A 27,486-nucleotide genomic window follows, 5' to 3' on the forward strand; every position below is an offset into this window, starting at 1 on the left:
ATATAAAAAAAGTGTCACAGTAAACAAATAAACGTGATATGCTCATAAATTTGATTTCCCCCATTTTATAAATTTTGGGTGTACTTTAATCTTTTTTTTTTAGTTTAAATGAATTATACTTGCAACCTCTATCAATTTCATTAAGTTAAACTCATTTTGGTTAGACATCTTTTATTTTAAAAGATTAATCTGAATCTTTGTTATGCAAAATTAACTTCATTTTTTTTTTTGAATTTTCAACTTTAATCTATTCTAATTCAAACTTTAAAAGTGCATATTTTGAATGTCAGACTTGAAAAGAAGAAGGAAAAGGACAACCATTTCATTCTCACGTTTATGAAAACTGAACATGCATTTCAATGTGTGAAAATTTATGAAGCACACATAAGGTAAGGTTCAATATGAAAAAATTGAAAGTAAATTACAACCTAACTATTTTTAAAATTTTATAAACTAAATTACATATCTAAATATTTGTCTGAATTAAGTACTTGAATTAAAACATGTCTTAAACAACGAATGAAAAACACTTGCACTTAGAAAGTCAATTCAAACATGTCCTGCATAAGTAAAATATAACGGACCAAAATAACTAACCCAGTAAATAAAAATCATTAATGATGTAAATTATTCAAACATATCACAAAAAAAAAAAAAAAGTAAAATTAAAAAGTTTAAATCACAAATTTTGTCTATATATTTCAATGATTACAAAATTAATCCCTATGATTTAGAAAAACATACACCTTAGTCCATATGATTCAACAAAATTCCTCTTAAACAGTCTCTAATTCATGATAGTTTTATCAAACAATAGAAACTATTTACAAAGTTTATCAAAACTATAATGATGAAATTAAAATATTTCAACTCTCCTTAAAAAAAAAAAAAAAAAGAAAAAAAAAAGAAAAATAGAGACTAAATATGTTATTTATCATTGTGTGTATTTAGCTTCAACTTTTAGACTAATACAATTACCAGTCTAGAGTTTAAATTCATATACCACCGAAATTTAAGTCTTAAATTAATAATTCTTCAAAAAATCAATGGACACCATTGTCGAATTTAGGACACGTTTACTCTTCTAAAAACGTAATAGATCAATGTGAATAAAAAAAGTAGGCATCGTTTGATTACTTTTGATATTGTTTACTTGTGTTGTTCTGCATTTATATGACATATGGACCTTACATCTAAATTTGTAATGAAATAACACAATTTAATTGATGAATAAATAGTAGTCAATCCGATTGTGCCTAAGAATTACATCCTATCATTACCATTATGGCTACCATTATATTACTATTATAACTAAAAATTATCAGTTTTAACTTCTTTATTATTATCATTATTACTTGATCTTCAGAGGTAGAGATAATGATAACAATAAATTTGACAAAATTCATAGTTTTAAGCAAATACAATCAAAACAAATCCAATTACATTTATGATTCAAGCTCTATATAAATAATTTATCGTTAAAATTTCATTAAGATTACATTAATTTTCATTACGGATTACAAACGTGAGCTTACAAATAATAATACCCCAAAAAAAAAAAATTCCGTGCATTACTTTACCGTCCAATGGGAAAAAGAAAAACAACTGCGGATCGTGTTAGTTGAGACGGCGCCGTATTGATCACGAGGTCGGAGGCCCCCCTCTATCGCTGTTCATTCTCAAAAGGCCAAGGCCAAGGCCAAGGACCATTAAATGTGGATCGCTAAAAAGAAAATTAAAAAAAAAAGGAGTAAAATAAAAAAGCGAAATAAATAAACCAAAGCAATTGTGAGAAGAAAGAAAGGAACCGTGAAAGGCACGCAAATTTCCGAGTCAATGAATTCCCACTCGCACTCTGAATTCCTTTACGTGCGAGTCCCCGTGTCGTTGAGTCTCTCTGTGACAGCCTCGTCATCGTCTTGTTGGTTTCAAAAGAATATGCCATTGTTGTGTTCTTTATTACAGACATTCTCATATGCACACACCCTTTGAGACGCCTTCTTTTCTTCTTCCTCTTCCTCCTCCTCCTCCTCCTCCTCCTCTTCTTCTTCTATATATTTCCTTCCTTCACTGCTAGTCCTCTCTCTCCCTGTTTCTGGTATGTCTTTTTCTCTCTCTTTTTCAAATTCTTTTTCCTGTTTGATTCTCGGAAATATGACCTCTTATGGTGTCCAATTTTGCATGCTCTTTGATTTCGGGGTTTTCCGTATTCATTCGTCGAATTGAATTTGCTGGCTCTTTTCTATGTTTTGCGTTTCTCGAACACGTTAAGCGGTGAAACTTATTAGTGTTTAGAGCCTAGTGTTGTGTCTGATTGTCGAGTTAAGTGTGGAAGAACCTAGGGTTTTTTTTAACATTTTTATTTTTAATTTATTTGGTTTCTTCGTGATTGATGAGGATGAGGGATTCTAGGATAAAGAGACGGTGTACTTGTGAGTTACGCATTCGAAATGAAGTTATAATGTTGCTAGATGCGTCAAGGTTATGTCGTTTGTGAAATCTTGGATTATAATATCAGTTGAGTATTATTTGATGAAATGTGGATTCCCACCCTTTAGATGTTTTCTTTGGCATATCAAATCAAGGAAAGGATTTGTTTATGGAATTTTTGTATAGGCGAAGTGATATTCTCTATGTATGCAGGACTGTATGGGGTCTGACAACATTTCTGTTGGTTTATTAGATACCCTCAAAATGAAGAGGGTTCGGACCATTTTCACTCACACGTATCCGTATCCTCATGAACATTCACGGCATGCTATTATTGCGGTGGTGGTTGGTTGCTTATTTTTTATATCTTCTGACAACATGCACACTCTCATCGACAAATTGGATCAGAATATCAAATGGTGGTCTATATACTCATGTTTGCTTGGTTTCTTTTATTTCTTTTCATCACCATTTATTGGGAAAACTATTAAACCTAGCTATTCAAATTTCAGTCGGTGGTGAGTTTCCGCCTCTCAATTCTACTGCTTTTGTTTCACAGTGACAATTTTTTTTGGCCTTGTAAATGTGCTCTTTGAAATTTGAGTAATTTATGTTTTCAGGTACATAGCCTGGATTTTAGTGGCTGCTGTGTATCATCTTCCAAGTTTTCAGTCGATGGGAGTGGATATAAGGATGAATCTTTCAATGTTCATAACGATATATATCTCTTCCATTCTGTTTCTTACAGTATTTCACATCCTATTTATTGGCCTCTGGTACATTGGTCTGGTCTCACGTGTTGCTGGAAAGAGGCCGGAGATTTTGGCAATTTTTCAGAATTGTGCTGTAAGTTCTGTGGATGGCTCAAAATTATTGTTTCTTTTCCTGTTGCCATATTAATTCTTCCTCTCATTCATGTTGTAGGTCATAAGTATAGCCTGCTGTGTATTTTACAGTCACTGTGGCAATCTTGGTGTTTTGAAAGACAGAACACTTCAGCGGAGAACCTCTCATTGGTTTCCTTTCTGGAAGAAAGAAGAACGAAACACTTGGCTCGCAAAATTTCTTCGTGTTAATGAATTGAAGGATCAGGTGTGCTCGTCTTGGTTCGCACCTGTTGGGTCTGCAAGTGATTACCCACTTTTGTCTAAGTGGGTAATTTATAGTGAGGTGCATATTGTGTTCGTCTCTGTTTAATGTGTGAGTTTACTGCACGTGTTCGTGTTAATTTTTCACACACATACATATTTTTCTCATGTCACTTACTTTCATTGCTTTAGTTAGCTTGCAATGGCTCATGTGCTGGTCCATCCGATGGGATTTCACCCATATACTCACTTTGGGCTACATTCATTGGCCTTTACATTGCAAATTATGTGGTGGAACGGTCGACAGGGTAAGTGATCAGTGGCTTGATAAGCCCTTGAAAATAATATTTAACTATAATTTTCTTTTCATTATAGTAGAAAATTAAGATCTAAAGTTATCTTGATTAGGTTCAGCTTGCAGTGGTTCTGATATTATGTGCTTTAGTCTCTCTATTCCTTATTGGAATTTAGTTATAAGTCTGCTAGCTATTTTATTGCTTAGGGTCTTTTAGTTGTTCACTCTATTTGGAATTGTTAGTTGAATATAATTGAACTGTTTTAACCAAGAAAACCAAAGATGGATTATTTCATTCATCAATGAAATCGTTTCTTATAAAAAAAAAAAAAAAAAAAAAAAAAAAAGAAGGAGGTTGGACTTGAGGATATTGGAATCATATTATCTTACGCCCCCGGTTGTTTTTTGTTTCTCTTAGTCAGTTTTGTTCAGCAATAACATTTATCCATTATCCATTTTGGTTGTTTCATCTCATTTTACCCGAACTGACACATGGATCTAGGACATTACTTTTCCTTTCTGAAGCATGAATCTTGCTGGAGATAATTCTGTAATAGTTTTGACTTGGTTTCTACAATATAATGAGCTTAAATCATTTATTGGTGAATTCTGAAGTTGCACGTGGAGTATAATTTTATTATTTAGTTGCTTAATCAATTTGAAATTTTGCATGATTAACAGGTGGGCTCTTTCGCATCCTTTATCTGTTAAAGAATATGAAAAGCTGAAGAGAAAGCAAATGAAGCCTGATTTCCTTGACATGGTTCCCTGGTATTCTGGGTATTATGTTTACTAAGATTCTTGGCCTTCTTTTCTTCCTTTAATCTGGGTGTGCATGTTTATAGACATTTGAAGTATTCTTTTGATGGTTTTTGCAGAACTTCTGCTGATTTATTCAAGACTGTTTTTGACCTACTTGTTTCAGTGACTGTCTTTGTTGGTCGATTTGACATGCGCATGATGCAGGTTTAGTTCTGTGATCCACATTTTTGCATTATATATACCCTGTTTAGTTCGGAATGAATCCATAATTGCATCCACCAATTGTGTTAAGTAGCTTATTATAGGCACTGCGGTCAACCCTGTTTAAACATGGTTTAGTTTTGCGATCCACATTTTTCTATTTTATCTACCCTGTTTAGTTTGGAATGAATGCATAATTGCATCCACCATTCATGTTAAGTAGCTCACTGTGGACACTGTGGTCTACCCTGTTTAGTTGACGTCTTAAATTATGTTTGGGAGTGATTCTAAAATAATTAAATCACTTTTTTCATTTTCAAAATTACTCTTAAATATGTTTTTAATAATTTAAAACCAATTTTGATGATACAAGAATTGCATTTAAAAGTTTAAAATTAAATATTAAATTAATTTTGAGTTATTAAAAATGTGTTTTGGAGCGATTTTAAATATGACAGAAGTGATTTTAACCCTTTCAAAATCACTTCGAACCATGCCCTTAGACTGTCTTTAGTAACAATATCTGATATGTCAAGTCCCAAACATTATGAGTACATACGGGAAATAATGTCTTCTTGTGATACCTTATAGTGACACATTGCAATTTGAGAAGGGATGAAGCTGTAGTAATATCCTCAACTTTAACGAACACTACTGAAAATTAAATCTCCATTTGGAATATTCACTTAGTGCTCCATAAGGTCCCTTTATTGCCAAAGACGTTTCTAGATTTTATATATTTAAAGGTAGATTCTAGATTTTGATCCATTCTCTGCGAGAATAAATGTCATCTATTAAAAATCGAGTCTTTTCTTTTGCTCTGTATTGGGGCTGTCTTTTCCTCTTGTAAATTTCATTCACCAATTGATTCTAATAAAAAGAAACGGCATAGCTATAGATACTTTTCTTGACCATGTTACTTTTGATGGTTTCTCTTGGTGTAAATTGTATTATTTCTTTGATAGTTGCAGTTTATGCAATCTCTTTACCAACTGAGAATTATTTGTAATCTTCCTTGGTTAGGGGCTGCGCTTTGCTCCCCTTTTTGTGTAATTTGATATCTAATAATATGAAATTCCAGCTTCCTATATTAAAAATTCAAAGAAATTGTTCTCTAATGAATGCTAATTGTAAATGTAACATTTTCCACTTCTTGACCTTTTTTCCAATGTTAGGCAGCAATGCGCAAGCTTGAAGATGGAGCTCAGCAGGATGGTCTATTATATGATCATTATAGTGAAAGGGATGACTTATGGTTTGATTTCATGGCTGATACTGGCGATGGTGGGAACTCATCTTATAGTGTTGCACGTTTGCTTGCTCAACCTTCCATTCGGATAGTTGAAGATGATTCAGTTTACAACTTACCTCGTGGAGACATGTTACTCATAGGGGGGGATCTCGCGTAAGTTGTTACAACTTTGAAGTATATAACTCTTTCTCACCTTTCTTCCTCTCTCCCTAATGAACTTTACTTAGGCTTATTCGACATTAATTATCTTAGTAGATGACTATATCTCTAATAATCTCAGCATGTACAAGCCTTCTCATCATGGTTCTTACAAACAATGCTTAGAGACCATTCTGTTGAACCAGCTTCCAAATGGCTTCTATGAATGAGATTAGGTCCTGTGTGGGTTTCAAGAGTAATGTAATACAATAGACGAATAAATTCTAACAGTTCAGGTCAAGTTTATGGAAAGAATGGTGGTTTAATATGATATCAGAGCCAAGAATCATGAATTTATTTGACATTTCTACTGTTACCTGAAGTAGCTCTATAGGCCAGGCATAGCTTATCCACGTGAAGATGTTGGTGCATATGAAGGAGAGTATTTTGATTTAATGTGAGTTAAGTGGGCAAGTGTTAGAAAGCTCAAACTTCTAGGAGTAGTATTTAGGAGTATAATCATTTATAAAACCCAATAAAAAGGATGTCCTAGGCACTTCATTCTCTATCAAGCAACATTGAGTTGATTTATGGAATATGCATTACTACTATGCAAATCAATATATGAAATGACTTGTGTAGTTTGGATAGCATTTTTTAGAATAACCTTTTACTTGCTAAATGCATATGCGAAGTTGTATATTTATGGTAAATTGTCCCACTATGGTTCTCACAGGTATCCTAATCCGTCGGCATTCACATATGAAAGACGTCTCTTTTGTCCTTTTGAATATGCTCTTCAACCTCCTCCATGGTATAAAGCAGACCATATAGCAGTGAAGAAGCCCGAGTTACCTCATGGGATGTCTGAACTGAAGCAATATGATGGACCTCAGTGTTATGTAATTCCTGGAAATCATGGTTGCTGCCTTTCTCAATCTGAGCTGATTCAATTTTAATGTTTTCATGTTATTGTACTATTCATACAGGATATTTGGAACTGATTACCTATGATCTCAGTGAGCTAATGCATTCTTTTGGTTTGTAGATTGGTTCGATGGACTTCATACCTATATGAGATACATATGTCATAAGAGCTGGTTGGGTGGGTGGTTCATGCCTCAGAAGAAGAGCTATTTTGCCCTGAAACTTCCTAAAAGATGGTGGGTATTTGGTCTGGATCTAGCACTTCATGGTGATATTGATGTCTACCAATTCAAATTCTTTTCAGAACTTGTGCAGGAAAAGGTATCTTCTCTGTAAGGTTTTTGTTAACTTGACATTTGTTTGCATGAAATCAGGTGCTGAAATAGATGCCCTCTAATGTGTCCTTTGGACAGGGGTCTTCTTGCCTATTTCTTTTCTACCTCATTTACTTCAATTAGTATTTTCTATCGTGGAATGTCTCATTTGTATTATACCAATCTAATTCCTCTAATGTTTCATTTGTTAAAACTTCTTTCCTTCAAATTTTGTTTTTATTATTCTGGTTCTCCTTCCTTTTTTTTTTTGTGGTAACTGTCCTTAATGAACAAATCATTTCTTTATTTGATCAAGATGGGAGCTGATGACTCGGTAATTATCATGACTCATGAACCAAATTGGTTGCTTGACTGTTACTGGAAGGATGTTTCTGGGAAGAATGTCTCGCACCTAATATGTGATTATCTTAAAGGGAGGTGTAAACTTCGAATTGCTGGGGACTTGCATCATTATATGCGCCATTCTGCTGTTAAATCAGATGAGACTACAAATGTACACCATCTTCTTGTAAATGGCTGTGGTGGGGCTTTTTTACACCCAACCCATGTCTTTAGTAATTTTCGAAAATTTTGTGGATCTACGTATGAGTGCAAGGCTGCTTATCCTTCCTTTGAAGATTCTGGCAGGGTAATGTTTGAACTATAAAATTTTGTGCTTTCTCAGTTCTACAATCTTATTTTATTTTAAACTTCTAGCGCACTGCATGCGTTTTTCCTCGTGCAGATTGCTTTAGGAAATATTTTGAAGTTCCGGAAGAAAAATTGGCAATTTGATTTCATTGGTGGCATCATATACTTCATATTGGTCTTTTCTATGTTCCCACAGGTTGGCTTCTGACCTCTTTGCTTCGGGTTTTATTTTGGGTTTTCTTTTAGCATATTTTTTTACTTGACTTCCCTTCATTCATATTTAGCTTAGTTTTCTCCTCCACCTCTAGGGGAGCTCTTTTGACTTGTGCGATTTAGATCCCCATTGCTTTCATAGTTGAACTGTTTACTCTCCACTTCCTTTCAGAGTAAATGGGGCACATAACGCACTTGGCTTTTTAGCAAGTAACTTGGTACTTAAAATGTGTGGATGACCAGTTTTGTTACTTTCTTCTAGTGTAAGCTCGATCACATCTTGCAAGAAGATTCATTTTCGGGTCACTTGAAGAGTTTCTTTGGCACAGTGTGGAATGCTTTTCTGTACATGCTGGGAGAGTCATATGTTTCTTTAGCTGGTGCTATTGTATTACTGATTGTAGCAGTAACATTTATTCCTAGCAAAGCATCCAAGAAGAAACGGGTGATAATTGGACTTCTTCATGTTTCTGCACATCTTGCTGCAGCTCTTTTTCTTATGTTGCTATTGGAACTGGGGTTGGAGACATGCGTCCGTCATGAATTACTAGCAACCTCAGGTATTATTGTGTGTTTTTCTGTCAAATGCAGCCTTTCCAGTTTTTCATGAGAAATGGTGGGCAAAGATATAGTTCAACTTTGTTGCGTTGTTTTAGGTAGCATTTTTTTTTATTAGCGTGCAATAACCACAAAAAAAAAAAAAAAAAGATAAGAATTTGAAGAGATTAGAGCTTTTGTTAGAGATTATCTAGGAAAAGGACGGGTTTAAGAAATTTTAATTAATTAATTTTTAATAGGAAACAGAATGGACCTCATCAAATCAAAAGAACCTAAAGGTCATGGGTCTAGACGCCCCCATACTACTAGGGAAGAATCAAACCAAATAACCTCCAATTTAAGTGGATCACAAAAGAAGAATAACTGCAAAGATTTGTGTAATGCACCCCAATTTGAGGCCATAATTGGACAAGGTCACAAAAAGTAGAAAAGACACTAAGCGAATGCCTCAACTAAGGTGCCTTTTAAACAGTGCGCCTAGGTGTTTTTTTCATAAACCAAACATGTGGTTCCTATCTTTTAGCAGTTAAAAGTAATTTCATTAGAGGAAGAAAGCATTCATAAGTTTTTAGCAGATGGCAGCAAAGTTTCTGTTTGTAAAGTATTAGTAGTTGAAAGTGAGATTTTTCCATTGCAGGCTATCACACTTTATATGAATGGTACCGTACAAAGGAAGGTGAGCACTTTCCTGATCCGACTGGTCTCCGTGCCCGATTAGAAGAATGGACATATGGCCTGTATCCGGCCTGTATCAAATATCTTATGTCTGCATTTGATATACCTGAGGTTAGAAAACTTTTTTCCTAGTATATCATTTTTAACCTTTTCTGTGGACTAATAGTCGAGAGAATGCTGTTAGGTCATGGCTGTCTCACGTAGTAATATTTGCAAGAATGGAATGCAATCACTTTCTCGAGGAGGTGCTATGATATATTATGGCTCCGTCTTCTTTTATTTCTGGGTTTTCTCAACACCGGTAGTCTCCTTCGTTTTCGGAAGCTATTTATACATATGTATTAATTGGCTTCACATTCACTTTGATGAAGCATTCTCTTCACTAAGGATTGCAAATTATAAGTCATTCACTCGGTTCCACATCAATCGTGATGGCGATCTTGAAGTTTTTACTCTTGCTGTTGACAAGGTAAACATGGCTTCTCACATCTAATGCAAATGCGATGGCTTATTTATTCGGAGTATTATACCACGTTTAGAGATTTTATCTTTCAAAGCTGAAATTCACGTGGATAAATAAAATCTGATAGCGTGTTGTAATTGTTTGCTCGTGCCATTTTCAAGTTATACCCCATAGTTCTTGGTGACGATTTTTGATGGCTACTCCACAAAACTTCTCATATAATTGCCATGTGTTTCACATTCTTATTTTTAAGTTTTTCATCTTGATTCTCATCTTTGACTTCGCAGGTTCCGAAAGAATGGAAATTGGATTCCAAGTGGGAAGGGGAGGCAAGACAACCGGAGCAGCTGAGCCACCAGAGGTTGTTTCCGAGCAAGTGGAAGGCGGCTGCACCGCATCAGGATCCGGTGCACACTGTTAAAATTGTCGATCAGTTTGTTATTAGACAAGAAAGAGCTAATGATGATTTTGAAGTTGCTAATGGGTCAGAAATTCACTGACCTAATTTTTACTATAGTTGTAGTATTTGATATAAATATTGTAGGGTAGCAATTTTAAAGCCAGAAATTAATATTGCTCTGTACAGTGATTGTTTTAACCTTCTAGTGTACTGATCCCCCACCCCCAAAAAGCTATGCCAGAACAATGGTTGGATTCCCAATGGTAGCGAAAAAAAAAAAAAAAGAAGGGATGAATCCATTTTATGTTTGGAACAAGTTTTTGTATGGAGTCATCTCTTGCTTAAGATTCATTTATCTTGGCAAAGCTTTTGCTGGTGGTTTAAAGGGGAAATATCATGGGAATATTGTAGCTGTTAAGTGCTAACCTAGTACCCTACCTGACAATTGAGCTATGCGAGAAATAAATATTTATGGTAAAATAAATCATTTGATTTGTAATAATTTAGTTCTTAAATTTTACCAAGAAAATTTAATCCAGTTTTGACCAAATTGTCAGGACAAAAAATATTTTTTTTTAAACCTTAAAAAGGGGAAAGCAGACGTGCCTTCAATATAACCACTTTTTAACTGAAGGTCGAATACGTCACAAACTTATTCTGATCCATACCTTTTGAAGTGTTTTACACGTCATTTTTTCTTTATTAATGTATTTAGACAATCTTTTGTGTTCTTTTTTTTTTTTCCCAAAAGAAAGAAAGAAAGAAAACGGAAGATTAGCTTGTGGTAAAGTTTTAAAAATAATTTAATATGAACATTAGAGATATAAATGGTTTGCATGTTACTGAGCTTAAAAAAAGAATAAAGTTTTCAAATAATGTTAATAATTAATTTGTGTCATATATAACCATTATTTTCCTCCACTAGTTTATTATGATTGTTGTCTATATTCTATGAGTATTTTTTCAATCAAATCTATTTTTTTAAAATAATACTTGTGTGTAACCATCTTTATGTATCCCCTTTAATCACAAAAAGGATCTTTTTCAAAAATAAAAGTTTTCGATGAAACTTGTGATTGATATTTGAGTGAGTTAAAAAAGGTAAGTACCAATACCTAAATATTCTTTTCTTTCTATAAATTTGTTTTTGTTTTTGACAATTTGTTAAAGAATTCAAATGTTCCATAGAAAATGAAAAATTCATGCATAAAAAATTGGAAGAAAAAAACACAATTTTAAAAAGTCAAAATAAAAAATTAAGAACTCGTTTGATAATCATTTTTTTTTTTTTGAAAATAAAGCCTATAGACACTATTTTAATTTCAAAATTTCTCTTTTTGTTATCTACTTTTCACCAATGGTTTAAAAAACCAAGCTAAATTTTGAAAACTAAAAAAAATAACTTTCAAAAAATTGTTTTTGTTTTCTGAATTTGACTAAAAATTCAAGTACTTAAGAAAGATGCAAATCATTGTAAATAATGTGAATGAAATAGATTTAATTTAAAAAAAAAAAAAAACCCAAATGATTACCAAACATGACCTAAATGATTACCACCTTATAATTAATTTTTATGTAACAGTCTAAATTGCTTAAGATATTTAATTGACATATTGAATGATATGAAATCAAGATATTTAATTAGATAGATTTTAGATATTTAATTGTTCCTTAAAAAAAAAAAAGATTATAAGCTTTATGACGACTTAATGTTAAAAAGGGTCTAATAAACCGATATCATGAAGATTATGGGCCATCTATAATACCAAAATTATACATTTACATTGCCATCGTCAATATCGGGTTTATTTATTTATTCATTTATTTTTATTTTAGTTTAACATTTATAAAAGTAGAAGATCAAACTATCACGTATTGAAATGGTAGAATTGGTATATTATACTTAATTATGCTCGAATTTCACATGATTCTTTTCACTTTATTATCGTTATGTACTCTAATTAACTTTCTTATCCATTGTCGATGCCAAATTTTGATTAAGAGAAAGTGCACCCAACCTCCACGTGACAACAACAGTAAATTTGTAATTCAAAGAAGAGAGAATTTGCAAAACAAAAAAAACTGGCTTTGATGCCCAAGTCAACAAGAGAATTATAGAATGGAGAAGAAGACAGAAGTTTATGATACCTCATATGGAGCCATAAGGGGTGTATTTATAGGGAAGTTGATCTAGGTTGTCTCTTAGGGTTTTAGAATTACCTAAGGATAATTAGATGACCTATTCGGTCAAGAGGCGAGCCTGATTCATATACTAAACGATGGGTGTAAGTGGATTTAGAAGTGAAAGAGAGGTGTAGATGGAAAGGTGCAAACCTTTAAGGTTAGACTCGTGGCAAAAGGTTATACCCAGGTCGAGGGAGTTGACTATGAGGAAACTTTCTCACCTGTTGTCATGCTTAAGTCTATTAGGATTCTCCTGTCCATAGCCACATTTTATGATTATGAAATATAGCAAATGGACGTCAAAACTGCTTTTCTTAATAGTAATCTTGAGGAGACCATCTATATGACTCAACCAGAGGGGTTCATAGTTTCAGATCAAGAGCAAAAAGTTTGCAAGCTTAATAGGTTCATTTATGGACTGAAACAAATATCTAGATCGTGGAACATCAAATTTGACATTGCTGTCAAGTCGTTTGGCTTTGATTAGAACGTTGATGAGCCTTGTATATATAAGAAGATCATCAACAGCTCAGTGACTTTCCTGGTACTGTATGTGGATGATATCCTACTCATTGGGAATGATGTAGGGTATTTGACTGACATTAAGAAATGGCTAGTTGCCTAGTTCAAAGATTTGGGTGAGGCACAGTATGTTCTAGGGATCCAGATCATTCAGAATCATAAGAACAAATGGTTAGCCCTGTCTCAAGCATCGTACATCGATCAAATGTTGATCAGGTACAGGATGCAGGATTCCAAGAGGGGTTTGTTACCCTTCGAGCATAGAATCATTTTGTCTAAAGATCAATGTCCTAAGACACCTCAAGAGGTTGAGAAGATGAGACAGATTCTCTATGCTTTAGTTGTAGGAAGCTTGATGTATGCAATGTTGTGTACCAGACCCGAAATTTGCTATGCAGTAGGGATTGTCAGTCGGTATTAGTCCAATCCAGGATTTGATCGCTGGAAGGCGGTCAAAACGATCCTCAAGCATCTTCGGAGAACGAGGGACTACATGCTCGTGTATGGAGATAAGGATTTGATCCTTATAGAATACACGAACTCTGACTTTCAGGTCGATTGAGATTCTCGCAAATCAACACCAGGGTCAGTTTTCACTCTAAATGGAAGGACTGTAGTCTGGCGAAGCATCAAACAAGGATTCATTGCGGACTCCACTATGGAAGCCGAATACGTAGCCGCTTGTGAAGTAGCTAAAGAGGTTGTTTGGCTGAGGAAATTCCTTTCAGATTTGGAAGTTATTCCAAATAAGGATATGCCTATCACTCTTTATTGTGATAACAGCGGGGCTGTGGAAAATTCGAAGGAGCCTCGGAGTCATTGTCGGGGTAAACACATAGAACGAAAATACCACTTGATCAGGGAGATTATGCATCACGGTGATGTGATAGTCACGAAGATCGCATCGGAACACAACGTTGCTGACCCCTTTACAAAGGCTCTCACGGCTAAAGTGTTCGAGGGTTACCTGGAGAGTCTGGGTCTGCGGGACATGCGACATCTTGTCTAGGGCAAGTGGGAAATGATACTGGGGTATGCCCTAGTTTATTGTATATTGTACATGTTTTATATTGTATTGTACATTAGTCTCCCGAGGCATTAGAACAAGTGGGAGATTGTTGGGATTAGTGTCCTAATTCTCCCAGAGTCTTATTGTTTGTAATGATAGACATTGTTTGATGAATAAAATAACTGTTATTTCATTCTGGCATTTACTCATATCCAATAAACAAAGCTCCATGATTATCTTATGTAAACTCAAGCATGTATATGTGATAAACAAGTGGATCATGCCTTAAGTGATAGCCTAAATAGGTCTGTAGTATAAGGATTAAGGTGGGATACCTGATCCTAGTGATATTACGGATACGACCCACTTTGTAGAGGTTTGCAAGTATTGTAAACTACTACAGATGATAGATCCTGACCATTCATGTTGAGACGTGTGAGCGAGGGTGTCCTATACAAAGAGTTTGTATAAGACTGGACCACGAGATGACTAGACTCTGTATATAACACCATTGATACTAGAGACTTACATCTCACCTAAATGACCATAGGTGACACGACCTCAATCCTGAGTGTTTTGGGAACTTCTACCTTTGAGGGCGATCCTTTGATTATTATAGGTGAGAATGACCATATTGCCAACTCAACATGCCTACCTTTTTGAGGACTTATATGATTTGGGAGTTGGGAACTCAATACACAAGATGGAATTCACTCATTTCTCGACGCAGGGATAAGTAGAGAGATTGCTCCCTTAAAGGCTGATTCCGAGGCTTGAACATAATGGCCACAACTTCTCTTTGGAAGAGAAGACTCAGTCATAGTAGGACTATGACTTATGTTCATTAGAGGGATCAGTGGTACTTAAGGAGTTAGATGTAACTACAGGGGCATAACGGTTATTGGCCGAGCTGTACTTACGAGTGATTTGTGAAGGGCTGTCACATTGTTGATTGGTTAAGATGGACACATGACATATTTGTGGTAAGGAGAGTTCAATTGTCGGTCTTTAGTGGAGTGTCTGACATTAACGGATGGTGGATCCCGTGTCTAAAGTGTTTAGTCAGTTATTCATGTACCGTTTAAGCTTCGAGCTATAGGACCATAAGGTCCTCTTGATAGCTCAATGAATTCAGTTGAGGATCAGTTCTTGGTATTGATTTGAAATGTTCAAGTTGAGAAGAGGTAATTCAATTATATATAATATGATTGGTATGGTGTATGAGATATATTTAGTGGAGGATTAATGTAAATGAGATTTCAAAATCACCTTAGGATAATTAGATGACTTATTGGGCCAAGAGGAAGCTTCGATTTTATGTTTGGCTAGGGCCGGTCTCGACATCTTGTTTGGGTCATATCTCGGGCCCAAAACGCTCTCTCGGATCGAAAAATGCGTAATACATGTCTTATTAGGCATTTGGTAAGGCTCGACTGAGGTTTCGATTGAGGTTGAGCATGTTGCCTTGGGCCAAGCTCAAACCAGTCCTCTTTTCCTTGGTCTATTTTGGTCCGCAGTTTCCATTTTTGACTACTATCACGCTTTTTTTTTTACCTTGTCGTTTCTAAATGTTAATTATACCATTTTATCTAAAATCACCCCTAATATTCATCCTACTATCTCCATCCAACAAACTTGAGAGTCACCAATGGACAAATCTAAGGGCTACTGAACATCAATTTACCAATACAGTAACTATATATTTATGACATAGCTTCAGAAATTTATGGTGTTTTTTTTTATTTAGAATTTGAATATGACAAGACTACACCATGTTAGGCACTTTTTTTTTTAAATATAATTTTTAAGATTTAAAAGAATGCTTTGAATAGATAAAAAATGAAATATTTTATTTGTAATGGTTGTAGGGAAGTGGCAGCTGTATCCTTCTAGATTGAAAAGTTTGTTTTGAAATGATAAGTCTGACTACGTCATTTCATCAACTCGAGGAAACTCATTCATAATCAACCAAAAAGAAACCAGGAAAATAAATAAATAAATAAAAACTAATCCATTGACCCAAACATTCTAGAGTCGATTCGCGTGCGTTTTGATGTTTTAATCGACATCTTAAAAAAAAAGGAGAAAAATTGCAATTTACATTCTGAAATAATAATTTTAACCAATTAAACATTGAATTTTTGTAAATCAATTAATTAATACGTTGATTTAGACTTAGTTAAAAAATACGTTGTAAAACATATAATTGTTTTAAATTAAAAATTTAAATTGTTATTAGTTGATCAATTTATAAGATTATATTTGAAAATTTTCTATATATTCAATTTTTACACATGTGTAAAGTTCTTCAAAGTATCAAATTAATAAAATGGATGATTCGAATCAATGCATGAATAATTTTCAAATGAAATCTGAATTGAAAGTCTAAATTAATTCATTTGTGAAAGTTTGAAATTTAATTAATAAAATTATAAGTCTCATACCACACACACTAAAGGTATGTTTGAAATCCATTTTCAAGTGTTTATTTTTTTAAAAAAAAGTCATTTGGGAAGAAATCGAAATGTTTGTCCAAAATAGTTTTTTAAGTGTATTTTAATCATTTTTATCAAAAGTGTTTAATAAAAATGAGTTTTTTAAAAAATATATTTTTTTTTTTCAAGTCAATTCACACGGATGCTAAGACGCTTTGATTGATAGTTTTATTTTCTATATCATGTATTTCTTAATAATTTATTTTTTTTAATTGTTTTTATTGAAAATGGAATAGAAATTGTGTTCGGAACATGTCTACTTTTCTTGTTCTCTAAGATTTTTCATTTTACTGAAAAAAAAAATATTAGTGGTACTATACTTCATTTACTTCTTTTGATTTTTATTATGCAGCATAAACTTAAAGAAATGTTTTATATTTTTAAAAAATAGGAAAAGAAAAGAAAAATAATTTCTTTTATAAAAATTATGCACAATTTTGCAAATGTTTCATAAAAATGAGAATGGGAAGTGGAAAAATAGTTGTAAAATGTAATGTTTGAAGATTTGAGAATCGAGAGAAAATTAATTTTCATAATTAAAAGTGCATAAAAAGTCATTTATTAAATCAAGTGGGTTAACATTTTCCTACCATCACACGCCAAATTTGTTTAAACAAAGAAAATATTGATATGAAAACATTGAAAAGAACAACAAATGAGTTGAAGATAAGACGTCAAAAGAAAAAAAATAATAAAAAGAAGAAGAAAAAAGAAGAAGAAGAAGAAGAAAGAAGAAGAAGAGAAGAAAGCAAATATTGAATATAAAGAAAATATTCTATAAAATTACTCTCGATATGATTTAGGGTAAGTTTGGATTGATTTGAGAAAAAAAATATTTTTCAAAAAGTTCATTTTTATTTAAATACTTTTGATAAAAAGTGATTAAAATATATTTAAAAAGCTATTTTAAGTGATTGTCAAACCTTCCGATTTTTTTCAAAATAATTTATTTTTTACATTAAACACTTGAAAATATATTTAAAATGTACCATCCATATTCTATAGTTTGACAGAAACATAATTCAACTGATCATAGTTATTAGCTTATTACACCATCCATCTAGTTTTGTTGAATTAAAATCAATCCATAATAACCTTTATGACTTTCAGTAAATAGTTAATATTAGAACAATACTGTAATATATATTGTAGTAATAATCAGTACTCAACTTGCAAAATGAGTATAGCACAACTGACATAGTACTTGTATTATAACTTTAAAATCAAAGATTAATTTTCTTGTCCGTAGAAAAATAATAATTAGTACTTAACTCATAAAAAAATAAATGAAATTTGAATTTTTCCATTATATTTTTTCTGGAACTCCATGGAACCTTAAGAGCTTAATTGAATAAAAAAAATTAATATTAACAAAATTAAAAATTTGAAAACATTAATTAACTTGGAAATATTGATAATATGAAGCCATAGGAGCTATATAGAAAATGTTAGACATGGGATGGGATTGGCACTTTTATTAATTTTCACAAGTGAATGACCTTAAGAAACAACCAAGTTGAAAATGAATACTTTTGACATTTCTATAAAATTACCCTTATTTTATTGGTCCACATGTCAAAGAAAGAGAGGCTCACAATTCTAATCTTTCCATGCTGTGGCATTTTGCATATACCTAATGCCAAATAATGGGTCAAAGGGAATGGTGATATGAATGTTTATAAATAGCCTCATGGAAGCATCAAACAATACACACAAAATTACCACAAAGGTTACAAATATTTTCAAAAGGCTTGGAAGTTTTCATTCTTAAAGCTTTTCTTGATCTTCATCATAAACCTTAAATTCCCTTCTTTCTTACTTTCAACACTAGAAACTAGCTCTTTCTATTATATTCATACAGGTTTTACTTTTCTCTTCAAATCATCCGTCATGGAAGCAATAATTGTGCCATTCCAACCCCCGACGTTTGGTAATCTTATTACAATCCTGAGTATTGATGGAGGTGGAATTAGAGGAATCATTCCAGGAACTATTCTTAATTTTCTCGAGTCTGAACTTCAGGTACTATTATATGTTAATTATTTATGTCTCGTTTGGTAACCATTTTGTTTTTTTTGTTTTTTAAAATTAAATTCATAAACATTACTTCCACCTCCTAATTTCTTCATTTGTAATTCACTTTTTACTAAAGGTTTAAAAAATCAAACCAAAATTTGAAAACTCAAAAAAGTAGTTTTTGTTTTTAGAAATTGACCAAGATTTCAACCATTGTACTTAGAGCAATGATTAATTGCAGCATAGGTTGCACCTAACTTATATGCTTCCCACTTCTTTACCACACAAAAAATAAATTAGAAAAAAACAATTTAAAAAATAAAATCTGTCATGTGGTGATATTGTATTAGACTATATTTGAAATGCACTAAGATAGGTACCTCCAAAGGAGCATCTAAGTTTTTCTTTTGTACTTGAGAAAGATGTAAATCATTATATGTAATTGAAAAAAAATAGGTTTAATTTTTAAAAATTAAAAAAAATGAGATGATTACTAAATGAAGCTTTAAAAATATATATTTTTTAGTATACAGCCAAATGTGGTTTAGGAAGTTCATTCATTGTATATTTTTGTTTTAAAAAATGAACATCGATCTCTTGCTATGACTATTCTTTGGCCATTTAAATGTTTACAGATTTGTCAAATTGGGTCATTAATTTTTTACAGATTTGTCAAATTGGGTCATTAATTTTTAATGTTTTTTTTGGGTGATAAATTGAATAGATCGCATTTAGTCCGTTATGTTGAGAATAACCCTTCAAAATTTATGAAAGGATAAGCCAATATATATATATATAATTTTTTTTCGTATCTATTTGGAGTGACTAAAGAAAAAACCGTTTTTTTCATAAAAAAGTTCTTTCTTTATTTAAACTTCTTTTATAAAAATATTTAAAATATACTTTAAAAATATTTTAAAAGCTTGAATGGTAATCAAATATTTTAATTTTCCAAAATGAATCATTTTCAAAATTAAAAATTTGAAAAGTTAAACCAAACGTACTATTTATCGTTTTTGGAAACACAAAGCATATGATTTGAAAGGATTTTCTTGTGCATCATATGCCTCATAATTACATTTTGTTTTTACAATATGTGAGGTAGATGATCGAATCTCATATCTCGAAGTTAATAATATAACATCATGTCAAAAGTACTAAAAAATAGAATAAGAAAAAATAATCTGATTATATCTTATATTTGTTATCATATGTAATTAAAATAAGGCTAAATTATAAATAATGCCCTTCAACTTCATACTTTGTGTAAAAAATACTTTTAAATTTTCAAAAGTTTAAAAAATATCTTTAAAACTTTCAAAAATACCCTTATCGTTAGCTTTGGATAGAAACGGTTAAAGTTTTGTTTCAAAAGTACCATTGAACTTTCAAAAGTTAAAAAAATATCCTTAAACTTAAACAAAAGTTAAAAAAAAGCCTAACCGTTAGTATATGAATAAAAATCATTAATACCTCATCGTAAAAATAATTCTAGATAATAAAATTAAGATGTTCATACCATTAATATGGTGCTTAATTTGTTCGAAGTTTTTGTAAGTACGACTTTGTTATAACATTTTAGTCCTAAATCAAAATCACACCAAATTCCAAATATCAAAATCTCCCCTTAATTATGAACGTACAACTTTGTTAAAATATTTAAGTCTAAAAATTACTTAATGCTTCATTTTTTATCTTTATTCTTATTATAGTCCATATACCTTAACTAAAGTGTGCATTTTTCCTTATTTATTTACTTTTTAGATACACAAATATCAAACAGTTAACAAAAATGGGAGAAAAAACACTAAAACATAAATAACTCATATATCAGTAAGGGTATTTTTAGAACCGTAAGTGTATTTTTGAATTTTATTTTTAAGTTTAAGGGTTTTTTTTTGAACTTTTGAAAGGCAAGGATATTTCTGGACTCATTTTAGAAGCTTAAGGGTATTTTTTAAATTTTCAAAATTTTAAAGATATTTTTGACAAAAAGTACAAAGTTTAGGAATATTTCGTATAATTTAACCCTAAATTAAATAAGAAAAAAAGTATTGTTCTTAAAAAAAAAAAGGGGGAGATAAAGAGACTCTTGGGTCTTATAGTGCCAAGTGTTTCCACAATTTTTAATGTCAGTGTGTGTGTTCCATTGTTTTTTTTAAAAGGGTTAAGGTCAAATCTTGTTATTCAATAATCAAATACTTTCTTGAATTTAATTTAATATTTTGATCCTTCAATTAATTATCTTATTTCAAACTTAGATTAATGAGTTGAATTATCAAGATTACGAAAACAGTTGAATCTCAAATACAATAATTTAATTTACTCAAAAAAAGAAAACTACAATAAATTAAATGCTTAATAACTACATAACTTTTTTTTTTTGGGTTAAAATGTGTATTAGTATCTCACCATTTTCTTGCAATAGTTTCTATCAAGCTTAAAGAACCTTGAATTTAATAGTTAAAATACCTTTAAAAAACATTTTTTTTTTTTTTTTTGTGTAAAAGTTCAATAATAGAACAAAGAAATCTATGTGTGGGAATAATTTTTATAAGCTTAAATCTTTCAAAACCTATAAAAAAAACTAAATGATTATGAAATGGATCTTTGAAAAATCTATTTTACAAAAAAATTACTAATATAGTTTTTCTTTTTAGTGAATAAGCAATTATAAATAAATATATCTATATCTATATCTATATATTATCGAAAGTTGAGAAATGGAGATTTTAAGCATTTGACTTCAAGAGATAAATTCTATGTCAATTATGGCTGAAGTATATTTAAGGGCTGATTGACTTGAAAAAAAAAATGATTTTCAAAATACTCATTTTTATTTAAACACTTTTGATAAAAATTGTTGAGAATATACTTCAAAAGCTATTTTAAGTGATTGTTAAACCCTCCATTTTTTTAAATGACTTACTTTTTAAATTAAACATTCGAAAATGCATTCTAAATACACCCTTAGTTTGATATGATTTTTTTTCTCTTGATATTCATTCATAAGGTTGATACAATATTATTTGTTACTCTATTTTCCCCCCCTAATATTGTTATGACTTATGATGTAGAAACTAGATGGCAAGGAGGCAAGACTTGTAGATTACTTTGATGTGGTTGCTGGGACAAGCACTGGAGGACTTGTGACAGCCATGATATCTACACCAGATCAAAACAACCGTCCCTTATTTTCTGCTGAAGATATCAATCAATTTTACCTTGATCACTGTCCAAAAATCTTTCCCCAGAACAGGTTCATTTTTCCCCAATTAAATTACTAAGTTGGTCTCTATAAGTTTAGCATTACTCATGTAATGTGATCATAAATGGTTTTAGTAATTTTAATTTGACCACAATAGTTTGGTTAAATTATCTCTGAAATTGATCTTATTATTTGTTAGGATCGTAAACAAAGTTCCACATTACTTAGGGAAGAAAATGATGATGTGTATATATAAGTGTAGACAATTATTTTTATTAGTATGGGGTTTTTTGGTAGTTCAAAAAGTAAAGCTATAAGGAAACATGTTAAGATGATTTTGTGGAGAAATTATTTAGATATAACTACCACAATATGATCGGCAATTTTGCACGTATATATATGCATGCATATGTATCTAACGATTATTAAGAGACAACTACGTTTTCGAGACTTCATTAAATAAATTTCTAATTTTATTAGATTTATTTCAAATATAATGACAAAATTAAATTTGAAAGCTGAAATAATGGAGACAAAGTCCAAAGTATTCGAAAAAATAGACACAAAATAAAATTAATCCTCTCATCTTTTCTTTGATATTTGAAAATGTGACAGAACATGGCCAATAGGAAAAATAGTGAAATTATTGTCTGGACCAAAATACGACGGGGAATATCTCCACAAACTTGTAAAGGAAAAGCTTGGTGACACAAAATTACACCAAACGTTGACTAATGTGGTCATTCCCACGTTTGACATTCAACTCCTTCAGCCCACCATTTTTTCTAGCTACGAGGTAATTATTTATTATTTATTTTTTATTTTTTATTTTTTTCCTTCCATTGATTGCAATAAATTATAATAATAATAATAATTATTTATTGGATAAATACAGAGAGACAGTATCAATTTAAATTTTAAACTAATAATTATATTAATTTAAACGCTTAACTTTTATAAGTTTTTCAATTTAAACTCTAAATTTTCATAAACTCTCCATTATGTTTTATTTAGATATATTCATGAATGTTTAAGGTTTAAATTGATATATATTTACAAAAATTCAATTGATATATTAATGAAAGTTTAAAGTTTAAATTGATATGATTATTAGATTGAGGTTTAAATTGATACAACTATTCATTCATGGTTTAAATGGATACAACTCCAAAGTTTAGAGATATAAATTGATATTTGTTGTTATTTATTTTTATTGAAGATTAAAGTTTTGGTCGATGGTTAAGGGTAACACGGGATGTACCCATTTCTATGCATTCTTCTCACATCACTCATATTAAAAAATAATTAAAATATTTAAAAAATGAGAATAATTTATCACATGATAAATTATGATTAGACAATTTAATAGGATATACGATGGATGATATCCGAGAGATATGCACTTAAGTATTTTTGTTTTCAGATGAAGAATAATCCATCCTTGGATGCTTACTTGTCGGATATTTGCATTGCTACATCGGCTGCTCCTACTTATCTTCCGCCTCATTACTTCAAAACTGAGGGCATTGCTCATGAAAAAACGAGGGAATTTAACCTAATAGATGGCGGCGTTGCGGCTAACAATCCGGTAAATTAACAAAATTATATTCATTTAATTCTAAATTTTATGATTAGCTTTGAATCTATGAACTCCATAATCATTTAAGTCTCATTTGACTTTTTTTTTTTTAAATCAAACCGATTTCTGAAAATAAAAAAAAAAGTTTTAATATTTTTGTTTATGTATTTCTTTGATAATAAATTTAAAACATTCCAAGTCAGGAGACTTAAATGTTAAGAAATATTGGTTTAAATAGAAAAATGATAATAAAATTAGTACATATTTGAGAGTGATTTTGAATCCATTAAAATCACTTTTATCTTTTCCAAATTCACCTTAAAGTATATCTTTAATTACTCAAAATCAATTTAATATTTAATTTATTCTTTCAAATTCAATTTTCATACTATTAAAATAGATTTTTAAGGATTAAAATTCATTTTCGAATGATTTTAAAAAATGCAACAACTAGACTATACCAAACATTAAAAATAATTCAAGTAAAAAAATTGACACATAGCGGATTTTTATTAAGGTGTTATCTGGGCTACACAAAGGTGGAAGTTCCACCTTTTTTATTTTTTTTTAAATGACAAAGAAATGATTTTAATATCAAAGTAGTTAATTTTTGATATTGTAAAAGCATTTTTGTTAAATGAAATTAGACGTTGGTGGCAATTGGAGAAGTGACGAAGGAGGTGATAAAACAAACTCCGGACTTCTTTGCTATAAAGCCAATGGACTACAGAAGGTTTTTGGTGATATCATTGGGCACCGGAGCTCCGAAGGCGGAAAAGAGATACACGGCGGAGCAAGCGGCGGAGTGGGGGATGTTGGACTGGTTAACCAACGACGGCTCCACCCCAATAATCGACGTGTTTTCACAAGGAAGCTCCGATATGGTGGATTTTCACCTTTCTGTCATTTTTCAAGCCCTTCATTGTGAAGATAACTACCTTCGCATTCAGGTTCTATTTCTTTTTCTTTTCTTTTTTTTTTTTTCAATCTATTCGAAGACTAAATATACACAAACTTAAATTTTAATTTTGAATTAATTAATATATCAATGAAAATCGAAAAAATTAGTATTATTATTTAAATTTTTTAATAAAAATTAATTTCAAGAGACTAAATTAAATAGGGTTAAAATTAGAATTTTGAAGTACTATAAACCAAAATGATTAAAAAAAATAAACCAAGGTAGAGATTTTTTTAAATCTTATTCCATTTTTATTAGCCATCTATTACTACTTATATGTCAACACGATTACAAATCAAAGAAATTGTTAACTACTTTTAAACAGTTTTTTTAATTATCATTTTGAAAGAAACCAAACGCAAAATAAAATATCAAATGAGATACCTTAAACATTACTAATTTACTTATCAACATTATTTACGTGCATTTAAAGATGGATCTTATCTTTGTGGATATTCCATTTTAATCCCACATACAAATAAAATATAGGGTAAAATTTCTTTTTGATCGTTTTGAGTATAGTTTCTAGATTTTCAAATATCATACATTTGGTCATTAAATTTTGAATTTTGTTTTAATTTAGTCCCAAAATTTCAAATGTTATAATTTTACCATTGAGAATTTTGTTTTGTTTCAATTTGGTCTCTACGTTTCAAGATTTTACATTTTTTTAACCTCAATTTTTCATTAAATACTCATTTTCAATCATTGATGCCAATTTTTATTAATTAATTAGAAATAAATATGAAGTGAAAATTTGAATTTAATTTTAAAAGTGATAAAAAAAATAATGAAAATTAATTAATTATAATTTTTTTTAATGATTTTTAATTTATTAATATAAATTAATACTAAAGACAAAAAATGAATAATTGAGTCTAAAAGTGTAAATCTTGAAACACTAAGACCAAATTGAAACAAAATTCAAATGTCAGAAGTAAAATTGAAGATTTTGAAACGTAGGACTAAATTTGAAACCAAACTCAAAACTTAAAAGACTAATTGTGTAATATTTTAAAACCTAGAGATTAAATAGAAAGCATATCCAACACCTAGGGATCAAAAAGATATTTTTTTCTCAAAAATAAAATAAAATAAAAAGTAAGAAGGATTAATTAAAATTTATGAAGATAGATATAGTTGAGAATTTGCCTAAATATATTTCTTTACATATTACAGGATGATACGTTGAGCGGTGAAGTATCTTCAGTCGATGTAGCTACAGAAAAGAATCTAAATGAACTTTTGAAGGTTGGAGAAAGGTTATTGAAAAAGCCAGTTTCAAGGGTGAATTTGCAGACCGGCATTTTTGAGGATTGTACTTCAAATTCAGAAACAAATGATCAAGCCCTTATAAGGCAAAGTTTTAATTAAAATCCCTCCACACCCTTTTTTTTAAAAAAATATTTAAATCATTAATAAAGAAATTAAAAGGTCTCAAATATTATATATATTTGTTTTAATTTAGGATCGTTTTCAAATAAAGAAAAATAGATCAAATTATTTATAAATATAGCAAAATTTATTATTGACGAGTTGTTCATCTTATACAGATTCGCGAAGTTGCTGTCTGAAGAGCGGCGGCTCCGCCATGCAAGGTCTCCTCATAGAAAAGCTACCACCATGCAATTGGAAAATGTCTCTCCTCCCAATTCAATTTAAATTTCCATTTTTCAAAATATTTCTCATAATTTTCTCAGAAGTCTTAAAATTTTAGGTTATCATTATTACATTTTTAGAAAATAATAAAAGATAAAAACTTTATTTGTTTCATAGATTTGTTCATGTATGGAGCTAATCCTAATTGCCTGTCGTCTTGGTTCAATATTGAAGGCTCCATTTTATGTAGCAATATAAATTTTATATTATTATAAACTTTTCCCTTAACACATATTGTTACATTATTTTTATGATTGTTAACTAAAAGTGGAAAAAAAAAAGAAAATTTACACACACACATATATATATATAGGAATAGCTTTGACCAAAAAGTTAGGGATTAACTAATTAACAACTTAACATGTAAATCAGAGTGATAGCTTAACTAGTTAATTTTAACCAAAAGTTAGGGATTTAAATATCTATCCATAAATATTGTAAAACGATCAAAATATATCACCCCAAAACATGTTATGACGAGATGTATATCAAACATCTTACATCCCCAACTTAAATAATTGTTTCAATTTTTACTTTCTATTCAATTTTGCTTGGATTCACCTGGTAATTATAATAGAAAATTAAAACAAGTAGATTTTAAGCTTGATAGATGTATATACTCAACGTTACTCCTCTTAGAGCTCACAAATTTCAACAAAAATATAACTCTTGTATTTTATTTCTTGCTGTCATATCTATTTCATACATGGCATATGTTTAATAATTAAATATACATAAAATAAATATTTTATAAGAATATGAGGGTATATTCACTACAAGAATTTTGGTAATTCTTGACGACATTAATCTCGACAACCAAAAAACCGTCGGCGATTTCGACCTCCCCCGATGGTCCAAATAAGGGGTTGGGATAAAAATTTAATCCCGACGGTCCATGAACAGATCGTCGGGATTTTAAATTCGCCCAACGGTCTCCCTAGAAACCGTCGGGCTTATTGTACTTTAGCTCGACGGTTCATTCAAGACCATTAGACATTTTAATCTCTCCCGACGGTGTACAAACACCATCGGGCATTCCGGTTTGAACCCAACGGTTACTACTCAACTGTCGGGCGAGATGTGCAGAATCTATTGTGATTTGTTAAGCTCGCCCGGTAAGCGGAAAATCGTCGAATTTTCATTTTAAAGGCCGACGGCTCCATGCAACCGTTAGGATTCTAAGTTGTAATATAAATATTAATTTTTTTTTTATGGGAATTGGGGAATCATTGGCCGACGGTGAGACAAGAACAATCGGGATAAGTTTAAGAATTCTCGACGGTTTCTCCTAACGATCGATCAAACGTTGAACTTTAGACATGTTTAGTCAACCGTCGAGTGTTCTAAGAAATATAAAAATATTTTTTTTTGGGAATTTGGGAAGGTTCCACCAACGGTTGTGTTAGAAAACCGATGGGGGTGCCTCGTTCGCCCGACAGTTTTGAGTGACCGTCGGTCGTTATTACATTCTCGAGGGGATTCTAAG

General features: G+C 31.1%; 2 protein-coding genes across 2 annotated transcripts; both read left to right on the plus strand.

The window, feature by feature from the left end:
- Positions 1-1,797: 1,797 nt before the first annotated feature.
- On the plus strand, positions 1,798-10,712 carry LOC120075755 (uncharacterized). Its single transcript, XM_039029402.2, has 16 exons — positions 1,798-2,098; positions 2,644-2,948; positions 3,051-3,276; positions 3,355-3,600; positions 3,711-3,826; positions 4,495-4,593; positions 4,692-4,779; positions 5,952-6,181; positions 6,903-7,087; positions 7,215-7,414; positions 7,724-8,056; positions 8,153-8,254; positions 8,534-8,831; positions 9,467-9,615; positions 9,689-9,973; positions 10,255-10,712. The coding sequence occupies exons 2-16, from the start codon at positions 2,650-2,652 to the stop codon at positions 10,465-10,467; spliced, it is 3,069 nt and encodes a 1,022-aa protein (XP_038885330.1). The 5' UTR covers positions 1,798-2,098; positions 2,644-2,649; the 3' UTR covers positions 10,468-10,712.
- A 7,565-nt stretch (positions 10,713-18,277) lies between these two features.
- Positions 18,278-26,228, plus strand: LOC120075303 (patatin-like protein 2). The gene is made up of 7 exons (XM_039028567.2): positions 18,278-18,599; positions 21,671-21,852; positions 22,417-22,597; positions 23,225-23,389; positions 24,028-24,330; positions 25,521-25,699; positions 25,895-26,228. The coding sequence occupies exons 1-7, from the start codon at positions 18,468-18,470 to the stop codon at positions 26,001-26,003; spliced, it is 1,251 nt and encodes a 416-aa protein (XP_038884495.1). The 5' UTR covers positions 18,278-18,467; the 3' UTR covers positions 26,004-26,228.
- The last annotated feature ends 1,258 nt before the right edge of the window (positions 26,229-27,486 follow it).

This window comes from Benincasa hispida, chromosome 4 (assembly GCF_027475165.1).
Source record: "Benincasa hispida cultivar pf3 chromosome 4, pf3_genome.v1.1, whole genome shotgun sequence".
Taxonomy (NCBI): Eukaryota; Viridiplantae; Streptophyta; class Magnoliopsida; order Cucurbitales; family Cucurbitaceae; genus Benincasa; species Benincasa hispida.